This window comes from Castor canadensis, chromosome 5 (assembly GCF_047511655.1).
Source record: "Castor canadensis chromosome 5, mCasCan1.hap1v2, whole genome shotgun sequence".
Taxonomy (NCBI): Eukaryota; Metazoa; Chordata; class Mammalia; order Rodentia; family Castoridae; genus Castor; species Castor canadensis.
In genome coordinates, this window is record NC_133390.1 from 126,412,917 (window position 1) to 126,427,665 (window position 14,749).

General features: G+C 44.5%; 1 protein-coding gene and 1 non-coding gene across 11 annotated transcripts in view; one reads left to right on the forward strand and one right to left on the reverse strand.

Annotated features, from left to right (window-relative positions):
* Positions 1-14,749, reverse strand: part of Osbpl10 (oxysterol binding protein like 10) — a 293,428-nt gene that overhangs the window by 71,502 nt on the left and 207,177 nt on the right. For all 10 annotated transcript variants that reach the window (XM_074074053.1, XM_020181728.2, XM_074074057.1 and 7 more), the window contains 2 exons: positions 10,054-10,264; positions 333-481 (listed from right to left, as the gene is read on the reverse strand). In XM_074074053.1, coding sequence (XP_073930154.1) covers positions 333-481; positions 10,054-10,264 — 360 coding nt within the window. The remainder of the gene's footprint in view (positions 1-332; positions 482-10,053; positions 10,265-14,749) is intronic.
* LOC141423667 (U6 spliceosomal RNA) lies at positions 4,251-4,361 on the forward strand. The gene has a single exon (XR_012448496.1). It is a non-coding gene; the product is annotated as a U6 spliceosomal RNA (small nuclear RNA).

A 14,749-nucleotide genomic window follows, 5' to 3' on the forward strand; every position in this document is an offset into this window, starting at 1 on the left:
ATATTGTAACTGCTCCCCATCAAGCCAACAGGCATTGTTTTAATGGCCTGTTAGGATTTCTCCCACTTGAAGTTAAAATGATTCCTATTTCAATGAAAATAGGAGAATCCTCATTTGAGGATCAAAATTTACCCCGGGCAGCTGTCAGATACAAGAACAAAAGAAGTGCCAGAAAGGCACCAAACTAATTTTGTCCCTCCAAGCTTTTCTTCCATTTGGTAATTTGTCTCCTCTTTAAACAAAGAGATGAGCGAGTTACAAGTACAATTACCATATTTCTGAATGAACAAGCACTAACACAAGCCATGAGCACGCTGCGGACACTAGCTTACCTCTGGCTCTGAGGTCTGCTCCTCTTCGGCAGAGTTTGGTAAAATTGCCCAGGTTATGTTGGCACTGGCTGATGGCAAAGAGCCAAGGGTCCCATTTTTCAGCTGTTCCGCAGAATGTGACTTGGGCCCATGCCATCCCAGGATGTTTTCTGAAATAAAGACCTACAATGATGCCAAGTATTTTCCAAATGTTAACATTTATAGCTTATGAAATATTCGTACCTCAGTGCATAAGGAAATCTATCTAACATAGACCCAACACAACACAGGATGGGCTCTGCTTTGGATAAAGTACAAGTTTAGATTCTGACCTTGTATTATGATTATGTATTTATGTTAATGTATTTATGATTATGGTTATGTATTATGATCATGTATTCACTTCTGAATATCAATATCAGAATCAATAGGCCAAGTATAGTGGTACACGCCTGTAATCCCAGTACTGGAGAGGCTAAGGCAGGAGGATCAAGAGTGCTGAGGCCAGCCCTGAGCTACACAGTGAGCCCTTGTCTCAAAAAAAGAAAAAAAAAAAAATCACTCCCCAACCCAGAAATAATCCCCATTTTATCAATGTCAGATAAAGGTGCTTTTCTTTAAATATTTATAATAAAAACACAAAGATTTTATCAAAAATACCCTCAATGTGGTTTAATTGCCATAATAATCAAGGTTCAGAAAAAGATGCCCACAGTACAGTCACACCGTGCCACCTCTGCCACCAGGTATGGCCAGGTAGAGCAGATATTAAGAAGCCTCATCACTAAGGGCCAATGTACGCATTACATCCTAGCAAGTGCTTTTATAAACACTAATGTGATAAACAAAAGCTAACCTTCCCTCAACCCCCTTGGGGATGAAAGACCCTCTCCTCCAATGTCACCTTTTAAGGGTCCTGTGTTACTATGGAATGTCTTTCCATGCTTAGATTTCTTTCCCCCATGGCAATTCCGCTACGAGGATAAATAGGTCTCATTCCCAGCTGATTTCCAGTCTGGAGACTGTGTTCCCATCTAAGAGCAAGGATAAATGACAGAGAAAAGATGGGCTGAAGTAGAGACACGCTCGTGTGAATCAGAACTAAACCTGTCAATGTCTCAGGTGCTCCATCCATAAAGGAATCCTGCCTGTCAGCTTTCTCACTGGAGTTACACAAGGAAAATTCTACAAGCAGCCTAAACTTCTAGCACTCAAGATAATCTGTTGGTGGAAGCAAAGTAACAGGGCAGAGAAGGAGTTTGCATGTGTGTTGCTGTGCACAATGTGACCCAACCCAAGTACATCTGCACCCCAAATCTCTCTTTATTTTAAAATCAAACATGTAACTCTGCTGCTGAAGACTCAAGTGGTTTCTCATTACAACAGAAATGAAGTCTAAACTGCCCAGCTCTCCTCTATGCCCGAGAGCCTGGCAGGCTTGTCTTCTCTCCCCATGCTCACTGTGGTCAGTATTTTTTTCCATTCCCCAAATGAGTCAAGTTCATTTCAGTCTTAGAGCCATTGCACATGCTATTCCTTCCTCCCCAAGTACTGTTCCTCAGCCCTCAGCAGAGGGTCTCGTGAGTAAATCCTGGGTCAGCTAAGAGTCTCTATTCAAAGAGGCCTTCTGCAATGCGACCTCCCTGGCCACACGAGCACCCCACAGGCACTCCCTGTCATGTCACTGCTTACTGCCGTTTCTAGATCTAGCACCATGGGAACTTGACCAGTCCCTCTTTACATCCAGGTTGTTTCTTTCTCCTCTCCAGAATGCCAGTGTTAGGGCAGGGGCCCTTGCTCAGGGACATCCTCAGAACCTAGGATATGAACAGATGGAGCAACTGCTTGCTACCTATGTGCTGAATCAATGAATGCCTATTAAGACACCCAGAGGGCGCTTCAAAGCCATCTAAAATTTACAATGTTACGAACAACAAAAAAAAGTACAATAGCACCAGGGGCTGGGTAGTTACTGTTTAATGGATATAGGGCTTTAGTTTTGCAGGATGAAAAAGCAATGTGAAGATATTAACACTACTGATATGCATACATAAAGATAGTTAAGATAGAAAATTTTAAATTATGTGTATTTTACTACAATTTTCAAATGACAAAAAAAGCACCCAAAAAGCAACCCTTGATGTCATTTTTTTTGGGTACCCTACCACTTGAGCCACACCTCCAGTCCATTTTGCTCTGGTTATTTTGAAGATGGGCTCTCATGAACTATTTGCCTGGGCTGGTCTCGAACCACAGTCCTCCCAGTCTCAGCCTACCAAGTAGCTAGGATTACAGGCATGAGCCACCATCACCCAGCCCAATGCCACTTTTAACAAGGTAAAAACTTGGACCAGATGTGTTGATGCACAACCAGAACTCAGGAGGACAAATCCATCTCCACCAACAAGTTGGCCATGATGTCATATGAGTGTAATTCCAGCTGTGGTGGGAGGCATAGGGAGGAGGATCACTATCTGAGGTTGACCCCAAGACCCTATCTGAAAAAGAAAAGAAAAAGGGGGTAAGGCTGAGGCTCAAGTAGTAGATGGCTTGCACCTCTATGAAGCAAGAACACAAAGTCAGAAGAAGAAAACAGGATGAAGTGAAAAGGAAATGGATGCACCAGGTATTATTAGGATGAAATGACGGCAGCATTTTTGTAGAATTAAAAGTAATCTGGAACCAGGAAAACGCAGACCCAACACTGCAGAAGGCCGAACAACCGCATATTGAGATATAGAAGCTCTCCCAGTGTGAAGGTACTAAGGACACAGATGACAATCACGGGACAGAAGAAAATAGAGAGGAGGCAGAACAGAGACCCAAGAGGTGGAGGATCAGCATTCCCAAAGGACAGTGGAGCCAAAGCAGCTATGACAGGAGAATGCAGCACCCTGCATTACCAGAGTGGGGTTGAAAGGACCCACCACAGTTGGGAGAGTCGGGGCGGGGGGCAGGTGGGGGGAGGACAGGACGGACAAACTCACCCCCGCACACAGCTGGACTGTACTTCCTTAGGATTCTTATAACTGAAAACTTGAAACATACACAAAAAGCAGACAGAATAGTATAATGAGCCCCTAGATCATGAAGTGTGGCTACATTTTTGAATAATGAAAATCAAGAAGTTTTGTTTTCAATACATAGGTAGAAAAATTAGACCCGTCTCAAAGGGGTGTATAGGTTTGGGATGGGATGAGGAACTGGTGTGGTGCTGCTCCTCAGTCACATTTACTGAGGTCCTGCTGCTGCTGAGGACTCCTATACACCCTTCGTGCATATGAACTCCTGTGTGCAGATGGCCCCAGGAGGTAGGCACCACCCCTCTTGATTGAAAGATGAAGGAACAGAGGCATAAGAGAGGGTGATATTAGAGACAGGATGACACCGCAGGCAGCCGGGCTCTGGAGCCCACCCTCACACCCGGCACCATTGCAGAGACCAAGAAAAGACTATGTTCTTGGAGAAAACTACTTGAAGACATTCACCAACATGTGAAGAAATGCAGCAGAATCCAGAGTCAAGTACAATGGAGGCAGTGGAGCATACAGCCGGGTCAGGGTCAAGGTCAGGGTCAGGCAAAGAGACACTGGCCACAGTTGAAAGCATAAAGGGCCGAGAAACTCCACAATCAAGGCAAACAGTGTTTTAACATGGTACTTTTAAACCTGAAAGTAATGCAGAGAGAGAGAGAGAGAGAGAGAAAGTCAGCCAGTCAGTCCTACAGGGCTCAGCCTCACCTGCCTCATGTTACTCCCTACTCTGCTGGGTCTGCCTGCTATGGATTGAATATCTGTGTCTCCCCAAATTCCGTGGCTCCAGCGTGTCATGATATGGAGACAGGCCTTTAGGAAGTAATTATAGTTAAGTGAGACCATAAGGTAGGATCTGCTCCAATAGGATTATGTCCTTAAAAGAAGTAGAAGTAACCAGGCTCACCTTAGCAGCACATACACTACCAAAAACCAAAAATGCCGGGATGATACAGAGAAGATCAGCATTGCCCCTGTACAGGATAACATGCAAATCCATCAAGTGCTGCACATTTGTGGCCGTTGTGTGATGTCTATACTTCCTTTCTCCTATGCTGTTTCTTTCCACGGATTATGTTCATCTAAGCCATTTTATTTTTTATTTACCAAAGCACTATGCTTGGCTAATTACAGTGCTTTTAAAACAAAATGTTTCTTCTTGTGGTTTCAACCTTCAATACTTGGTGCAACAGAAGCCACAAACATGTGCCATTTCATCTATGAAATGGAGTCTTGTACACCAATAAATTCTAGTTTTAAAAACAACCAAGCCACTGCGTGTGGTTCACTCCTGTAATCCTAGCTACTTAGGAGGCTGAGATGCGAAGAATTGCTGTTTGAGGCCAGCCCAGGCAAATAGTTTTCGAGACCCTATCTCAAAATAACCAGAGCAAAAATGGACTGTAGGTGTGGCTCAAGCAGTGGAGTGCCTGCTTTGCAAGTGCAAAACCTTGAGTTCAAACCCAAGTTCCACCAAAAAAAAGAAGGGGAAAGGGTGATTTATTTTCCCTAAACATGACTATATACTTCAATATCAAAGTCAGAATGATTTTAAGAAAATTTTTAAATAATTAGTCATTATCATACATTATATAAGTATTTTACTAATATTAATTTTAATAACACTAGAGTGCTTGCCTAGCAAGAGGCCCTGGGCTTAGTCTCCAGCATTTGTGAATATATAGTTATATATGTTAAAAACAATACCCCGCACACTATACCACCAAAAATAAGGGCAGTGGATTGGAGAAGGAGAGAAATTAAAATACCTTCAGTCTTCATTAAAGGAAAGATTCAAAACACAGCATGTCATCCTAAATTTTGACTACAAAAATACTGTTAAAAAAGGCTTACAAAAAACCAAATGCAACCACTACTTGTATGTGTATCATATTTTCTCCCAAAACACTAAAGAAGAGTAAAGAAATACAGCCTGTGTAGCAAAACAGTGAGGGAAAAAAAAGCAACCTGGAAACATAAGAACAAAAACATAAAGCAGACTGGCAGAGAAACAATAACGTTTGTTGTTTGTTTTTTTAAATAGGATCTCACTATGAAGCCTAGCCTAGCCTCAATATCCTCCTGCCTCCACCTCCTGGAGGCTGGGCTTACAGGTATGTACCACCATGCCTGATCTCAAACGTCAGTTTTTAAGGGCAGAGGTTTGACTGGAACTGTCTTTAATCAGGCTTCCATCCAGGTGACAGCAATTGGATGCTCCCCTTCTTTAAGCACAGTGACAGACTTGCCTTCCAGGTTCTGTGAAGGGCTTTCTTTGTAGGGAAAAGAGTACAACAAATCTACAAACTGGAGAAAAGCATGAGGCATATTTGAGGTGGACAGCCAGGATGATGGTGCCTAACTGCTTTCTTAAGGAGAAGCTGCCACTCAAAACCTTGGTCTAGACAGTTTAAAAAACCCACCCATCTGAAACATTCTGAAATGCTGGCTCCTCTCCTCTCCTACCATCCTGTTTACTGATGGCATGGCTGCATTTCTAGCTTGTCTTGCAATATTAAATTAAAAGGAAGGTGACTGTGGGCAACTCTGCCAGAAGCAGTAGGTATCAGGCAAGAAGGGAGCAGACAGGAAGCAAAAGAAGGGCCTGTCTCAGTGGTGGAAGACAGAGACACAGAGAAAAGTGAAGCCAACAGAGGAAGAAAAGCAAACATCCAGAAAAGCCAAGAAGAATCTGAACAAGTCACACTTAAAATTTTTGCTAAACCTCACCATGGTGGGGGGCAGGCAGGGGCAATGTGACAGCTTACTGAAGACACTCCCCACAGATCTTATGAGGATGAAAACATTATAGAAGAGTGAGTCAGGAAAACAGTCCAGTTCTCCTTCCTTTAAATAAATGTGTTGCCAGAGCTCTGCAGTCACTTGTCCTGACAACACTGATCCCAGAAACCCCCTTCCCCAAGCCCGCCTTGCATCCACCAGGCTGTGTACATCCAGCTCTTCCTTGGGACTGAACCAGGTCTGCCTGGATACATGTGTCTGATTGAACTTGAACTCTGTTTCCTGGACTAAAGTCTACAAGCTAATAAAGAACCTAACAGAGGTTTTATAACAGAACTCTCTGCACCTGCAAATCCTTCAAGGTATAGTTCTCTCTCACACTGGCGATCCACCTGTGCCCACGTTCCAAGTGGCACAGCATTTTCCAGTTCTGAACCTGGTTCTACTTGCCTTTTGCTCATAGAATTGAAGGCACACTTCTAGGCCAGGGCAGGCATTTGCCTCCATCCAGCTGCTGAAGTAGATTTAGTAGGAAGGCTAAGAGAGCTGCACAACTTAAGGCTTGACCAACAAGTCAAACCACTTATTAATCTTCATTACAAACCTGTCCATAAACAGAATTTCAGATCCAGTATATCTTAAAGATAACATCAGAAACGGGAGCTAAAACACATAGGAGGGAGGCAGACACATATTGAAGTATTTTCAGGCTTCAGTGTAGCTGCCTGTGTGCTGGCAAGGAGATGAGAATGAGAGCGAGCATGCGTACACAGGGGCTCCAAAGCCAGCGTGCTTCTCAGGACACAATGAAATGCTACAGAAGAAGAAATACTATGTGATCCCAAGTTCGCTTTTGATTTAGAAAAAGGGGCAGAAGGGACAAACAGGGCAAGAGTCAGAAAGCCAAGAAACCTTAAGCAAGAGCAATCTGCAGGGCATTTGTGAGCTGCAGGTACCTTGGGCCTTGCTGCCCACTGAACACTTAAAATGATACTCTGACAGTTTCACTGAAGAGATTTGGTTTCCGTCAACCCATCCTGGCCTTTCTTAGACAAAAGCACTTCATCAGTGTGTGTAAGGCAGCCATGGCAACCGCTGACCCCGGGAGCTCTCAGATAGGAAACACACATTTGGGGGTGATACTTGGGGTCACCATATTCTCTTACTCTGCTCAGCCTGAGATTCTAGAATTCTTAACTGATGTTGCCCACGGTTAAGACAGACGTTAAGAATCACTTCTTGAATGCAAGAAGTGATTCGAGTTCTTTCCCAATGTGTGGCATAGCTTTAAAGGACACATGCAGATTGATTTAAAACCTAAGGGGCTGTTGTGTCATAAGGAATAGAACTTCTAAAAAGAGTCAGGAAGCCAAGGAGACAAATTAGACATTGTGATGCTTCAGGCTCTCTCTTCACTCCAAGTTTCAGCCACATTTCTTGACGAAAATGGCCAAAAGAGAGAGGATAGCAAATGCAGGTGTGTGGAGGAGACATAAAGGAGGTAACACCTGATACAGTGTAATTTCAGCACTCAGTCTCCAATTTGGACCTGTCACCACATTTGAAATTCTGCCATATGAGCTTTGTCCCTTCAGGTTCTTAAAAATACCAGAGACCCAGTGAAAATCAGAGCTTTCTGGAAACTAACCCTAAAGAATTTTTTTTAAAGGATGAATTTTAGGAATTAGAAAATGGCTGAAGCTCTTATTTGCTAGTGAAAGATTCCTGGAATGAGCCCACTCAGTTGCAGAACCTAGACGTCACAAGACAGGGCAAGAAAATCACAGAAAAGTCTCCAGGCTAACTCTGGATTTGTGCCAAGCCATAGTGGCTCCAGAGATCAAGGAGCATGGCTGAGGCTTCCTCATCTATGTTCATCTCCCATGCCAAGGAAGGACAGGAAGGGTGAAAAGCAGGCTTGGGTTCCTTTGCTCTGCACCTCAGCCCACCAAGATCATCTCCAAGACTGAGTTCTGCACTAGACTCCTTTTCTGTTGTTAATAAAGAACATCAGGGGGAACTGGCAAAATGTAGAAGGGTCTGTAGATTAGGAAACGGTCATAGTTCTGTTATTCTGATCATTGTCCTGTAGGTATAAGAGTATGTCCTTTTTAAAAGAAACACACACAGAAGTATTTAAGATGATAGGGAGATCACCTCTGAAACATGGTTAAAAAAAAATCACCGTATGCTTCATATATAGAGAGAAAAGAGGATGAAGCAAGCCTCATAGAGTGTCACCATTGGAATTTGGACAGGAATAAAGGAGAACTTTCCATGCTCTTCTTGCAACTGTTCTGAAGTCTGAAATTGATTTTTAAAAATTAACTAGATACATACCAGCTCTGAGAAAAGTATGGTATGATCAAGACACCACCTCAGACCCAGCTGGAAGAGCCAGAGCCCCGCTGGGTGGCCTGTCTGGATGAAGCAAAGAACCCCAAGTAGGGGATAGATGTCTGCCACAGAGGGGACATCTTGTCTCTCATCTGTGTGTCAGTTGGGTGGCTTTGGGCAAGATGTTTAGTTGCTCTGAACCTCAGCATCTCATCTGAGAGATGGAGGTGGTAATACCTACTTTGTAAGAATTTCGAACACAGAGCCAAGGCCAAACACTGGCAGACTAGAGCTCAGTGAACAGTAGTAGGTATTAAAGAAAGAAAACCAAATTACTCCTCTGAAAAACCAACCATACCTTTCATCCTCAGTGAAACAGGCAAAGGGCACTTAAGGAAAACAAGAAATACAAAGACTATCACTTACAACCTCACTGCAATTCTTACAACCTAAGTTGCCTTGTCTCCTCTTTAATTAAGTGACTTTCACCCACAAAAGTCAGGAGTGCGTCTGGAGTTCTGTTAATTGTAAGACTTCACGATTACAATGTATGGCATAACCCTTCTCAAGTTATTTTGACCTTTATTATTGAATTTAGTCTTCACTAAAGCCTCTATACCTGATTACTGATTAAGCCCTCCTCCAAGAGGATGGAGGCGTGCTCTTAAAGACTGGGCGGTGGCTCACACCCGCAAGCCCAGCTACTCAGGAGGTGGAGGAAGGAAGATCTGGGTTTGAGGCCAGCCCAAGTAAAAAGTTAGTGAGACCCTATCTCAAAAAACAAGCCAAACAGGGTGGTGCATACCTCCTAGTACAAGGGAGGGTGAAGTAGTAGGATTGTGGCAAAAGCATGAGACCCTATCTGAAAAATAACTAAAGTAGAAAGGGCTGGGGTGTGGCTGAAGTGATAGAAGCAAGCACAAGCAACACCCCGAGTTCAAAACCCCCAATACCAGGGCTAGTGGCGTGGTTCAAGTGGTAGAGTGCCTGCCTAGCAAGTATGAGGCCCTGAGTTCAAACCCTAGTGCCACAAAAAATAAATAAATGTGAAAAACCCCAGTACATTCATGAAAGAAAGTGGGGGGCAAGAACATATCCCTAACTCTGGCTTCTGGATGAAGAACTAGAAATGCTTTGGGCGTGTACTCCAGACAAACCCTTTCACAGGACCCTCAGGGGACACACACGAGGCTGTGCCACAAGGGGGTAAGCAGGGCAAGAGGGAGGCCACTTGCAGGTTCGTCATCTAGAGGGGCTGATAACCTGGGCTGGGCAGGGGCTAGGCAGCAATGAGTGTGAAAGACAGAATGCTGAGGGCAAAGGTCACACATGGAATAAGACAGGATGTGGCTGGCAAGTCTGATGGAGCTCAGTGGTGTTTGTGTACATGTTATCTGCATTTTTCATAGGATGCAATGTTTCTAATTTGTAAAATAAAACTACATCCCAAACAGGGAAGGGATGAATGGAAATACAGTTGGATGAAAGGCTAGTGGCTATTGAGGACATGGATGGAATTAAAGGAGGAAGGCCATGGGGATGCACACACGTGCATGCACACACATGCACGGACACATGCAGATTGTACAACACATACCCCAAGCCGACAAGCCCAGGGTGCGGGCTCTTACCTGAAGCCCCTGGCTTATGGCTGGGAGGGCCCGCCTGGCGCACGCTCTGCTGCAGCAGGCTGAGGCACTCCCCAAGGCAGCTGAGGGTGGCAGCGGAGGTAGCTTTCAGGAGCAGCAGGTCCTGGTCCAAGGCAGTGAGGGGGCCGGAGCCCGGCAGGGACTCGATGGCATGCACAAGGGTCTTCTGCTGCCCTTCCACCTGGCTCATCATCTGAAAAACGGGACGGACAGGAGGTGTGGGTGAAATGACTCCTTTCATCAGGCTGGTGAGCTAGCGCTGAAACCAAACTGGACCGGCAGGCAGAGTGAGCTCACAGTATGCTCAGTCCCCATGAGTCCTTTGCTGAGAGGCACAGGCCTGGTGACTGTCGGGGCCAATCTATCCAAAGTCACTCTGACCAGAACAGGAAGTTAGGATGTGAGAGCTGAAAGGTACCATCAAGAGACTGGGTGTACTCTTTACAGATCTTCAGAATGTAAGTCTAAGATAAAGACATCAAGGCAGAAGTCCCTGCACCCTTCCCTGTGTCCTTTCATCACTGGGAAGGGTGGGTTTCTGAGACAGTGGACACACTAGGGCTCTCCCTCAGAACAAGGGTGAGGCCTCATTTCCCTTCCAGCCCCAGTCTTTCATTCCCTGGCAACCCTAATAGTCAGAGGTAAAGGAATGGAAGCGAAACCCAGAGCTGGCATTTGCACAAGTAAGATCACCGTGAAACCAGTGCTAAGCCACCCCACTACCAAAATTACACAGCACCTGACTTTTTGCAATACCACACAAGATGGCAGGAAGAAGAGGGAAACCAGGAGCTGTAAACCCAGCCCTAGCTAAATATTAGACTGTGACAAACCTAGATAACCATATCTGTGGCCTGTCTTCAATCCATAAGTGTATCGTAAGATAAACAGTGGTATAATTGTGTCTTTGAATTTGGCAAGGAGAAAGGAACTCCAGGTAGAATAGAAAAGGACGCTAGTGGTTATCTTGTGAAGCTCATCCCCCTCCGTTTTACAGCTTATCACATTCAACAAGATGTGTACATAAAGTGCTTAGGACATCTAGCAAATAATTAGTCACTGTGAACAGAGAACTGCCCAAGATCACAGGTTGGCATGGAACAGGACCAACGCCTGTTCTCTGGACTCTGCTCCACCTCCTCCAGGCTTTTCTACAACAGCAATGTTGAAGCAAGTCTACTGCTCCATCACTGCCATCCCCAGAGGATACCTGTCACCATTACAGTGCTTCCCAGTGGGAAGCAAGAATCCTATAAGGACCACTGGTCTTGGACTAAAAGCTCACTCTGTGCTCATTTTTTTTTCCCTATTTCATTGAAGACATATATGTGCTATTTTCTATCACTCAGTGTGGCCACATGCTTTAAAAAAAAAAAAAACTAATCCCATTTACCAAAACAGGTGCCATTACGTCAAAACGACTTTTTAAAAAGTCAATGTTAATGAACGTGTTGCACGAACGTGGTAGAAAGCCTTCTCACTTTACTAAGCACACTATAATCTGATCAGGCAAATTGTTTCTAGCAGATTACAGGGTTCTGTCTAGCCATTCTGGTTCCTAAAACAGCACCTGGAATGTAACAGGAGTATTCATCTCTCCTTTGGATTTTTGCTTGGATGTCACCTTCTCAAGAAAGCTTCCCAAGCAACCACCATACACTCCCACTCTCCTCACGACTGTAGCTGTCTCCAGAGCATTACCTGGCAACATAACTTACAATTTACTTGTTTATTATGCTCATTTATGCATAAATAAATGCATAAAGCAGGGATCTCTGTCATTCACTGACACACCCCAAGTACAGCAAACACCCACTGAGTGAATGAGTCCCAACCTCACCATCCTCTTTCTGACGTACAAGGGAACCCATTTATTTCACAAAGTCTATAGAAACATCACACTCACTGTGTATAACAGGGCTCTGGCCCTCTAAATCTTTAGATTTCATAAAGGGTAATGCCTGTGTTATCAGCTTAGACTTGCCAAGAAATACTGCCAACTGGTTAAATTTAATTTCAAACAAGATAAAATGTCTCACTAATCATTGAAAGTCAACTATATGCATAATTGCTAACAGCTAGGGCAAAGTGGATCTGAAGCTATTTGTAGCAGTCAGCATTTTCTCTAAATCCTTACCATAAAACCTTAGAAAAGTGGTGTCTTGAAAACAGAATGAAATGAATATATAGAATGTATATTCTAACCATGTAGAATATACTCATTTTTAATAAACAGAAAGACCTAGCCCTATTCCAATTACATAGTATAGGATAAATACTTACTATTTCACAAGCATAAGCAGGTAATAAAAACACAGACCTGGCTCATGGAATGTCCTATGCTGCTGCAACAAAGGCCAGGCCCAGAGACGGAGTCACACATCACTCCGTGAAGAGACTCACTCGTCTGTGCCAGAGGCAGACTGGCCTTCCACACAGGCTTTTGGGAATGGCAGTGGGGCAGCTCTGGAACCACAACCACACAGGGAGCACTGCTGGCACTGAGTGGGAAGGGCCAGGGATGCTAAATCCTCACAAGTCAGGGCACAGCCCCACCTGCCAAAGAACTCTGCTGCCTAAAGTGCCAGCAACACACCCTTCTTTGTAACAGACTTAGCAATAAGCCAGCACCTCACAGCTGTCAACACTTTTCCTGGTAAACTGATCAGTAACAATAAAACAAGTGGAGCACAGTAATGGACACACAGTAGCTGCCTTCGAAAGACTCATTTGTCTCTACTTCTCCATGTGATACAAATCAAAACTCCAGGGTTTTCTTGGGCAGGGGTGTATGGGGCTTGACAGTATTAGGATTTAAATTCAGGGCTTCACTTATGAGGCCTGCTGTACCACTTGAGCCAGACCTCCAGCCCTTTTTGCTCTGGTTATTTTGGAGACGGGGTCTCACTTTTTGCCTGGGTCGAGCTGGTCCATAATCCTCCCATTTTGTACTTCCCCATGTCACTGGGATGACCACCACCATGCCCAGCTTTTTTCTGTTAAAATGGAGTCTCACAAACTTTTTTGCCTGAGCTGGCCTGGAACCTAGATCCTCCTAATCTCAGCCTCCCATGTAGCTTGAGATGACAGGCACGTGCCATTGTGATCAGCTATTGGTTGAGATGGGGTCTCATAAACTACTTGCCCAGGCTGGCTTCAAACTCAATCCTCCCAATTTCAGCCTCCCAAGTACTGAGGATTACAGACACAAGCTACTGACGCCAAGCTAAAACTCCAGTTTTAATGACATAATTGATGCTGCTCTTCATTTTATTTCTATTTATTTACTTATTAATTTTGTTGGTGCTGGGAATAGAACCTGGGGCTTCACACATCCTAGGCAAGCACGCTACCACTGAGCCAAACCTCCAGCCCCTGGTCCTCACGCTACATCAGCTTCATCAAAGAAAACTGGGTGAGCTCTGAAAGAACTGTTGGGCTCCTGGCCCTGGAGCTGCAAGTCAGTCATCCCTGCTCCCACCTGCTCAGCTGGAAGGCTAGAGGAAAGGTCCTCACCAGGCTTTGGAAGAACAAGTTCTAGTTGTTTCCAGCTCTCATCTTAATGAAGGGCACACATAAGAAGATAAATGTGGCACTGAGAGGCCGCAGGCATCCAAACTTCCAGGAGCAAATTCTAAAAGGCTCCCGCCTCCTTTCAAGATGCTTACAGGATTAGCGAGGAGAGCAAAATGCAACCTCTTCAAAAGCTGCTGATCACTTACTTTAATTATATAAGCTTCAAGTCAGAGTCTTAAACACTTCCACATCAGCATTAATCATCTATGGTGCTGAGAAACCAAGCACAGGAAGCACAAATTCAACTCTTTCTGGCATTTAACTTCACAACTAGGGGCATCGCCGACTTGTAACACAGGCAAAAAAATGGGGTCCCAAATTAATTATCAAAGACACACCCTCTGAAAGTGTCAACTCAGGTTATGAAAGAGATTAAATGTTGGTCAAGCTGAGTTTCACACTGGGCAGAGGGGAGGGGAACGGGACTTTGACTTGTTTCCTGCAGCAAAATGACGGCATATGCATTGCAAAATAAAAGCACGGCAGGTAAAGCTAAGAAGAGCAGCCACATAAAGAAGCTGAAACCGAGTTGCAAAGACCAACACTACAGCACCTCACTAAACAAGTTTAAATCTTCCTAGAAGAGAGCTAAAGGGCAGCAAAGTGACAGGGGCCTCCTTTGTCTTAAATGCTTCTGATATTCTGAGCTGCAAATCTTGGTGCAGGTTTTCCAGGTACCTGAACATTTCGGAAGCCTGGATGTCAACAGTACCTTCACCATTCATCAGTCGTGTCCATATGTTCAAAAGATCAGCATAAAGTACCACAGATCCCCATCCTAACGCCGGAACCTCTAGGTTCCTTTAGGCTGCCCGTCTTGGTTGGGAGAGCCTCTGAAGGCTCCCTGAGGCCTTCAGTCACTGGATCTCCCTTGCTTAGTAGTGGACAGAACATGACACCAACTACAAGGTGGCTTTGGTTTAGCATTTCTTTTCAGTTTGGTGAAATTCCTGAGCCCCTGCTAAGTCTCTCCTCTAGGTCAGGGGTCGGTCTGTGGCTGGCTTAGACACATTTCTACTTGACTGACGCCCTTCAAAGACATGCTTTAAAAAGAAAACTATGCTTCAAGAACCAAGGCCACACACCTCACAGAGCTCACCAA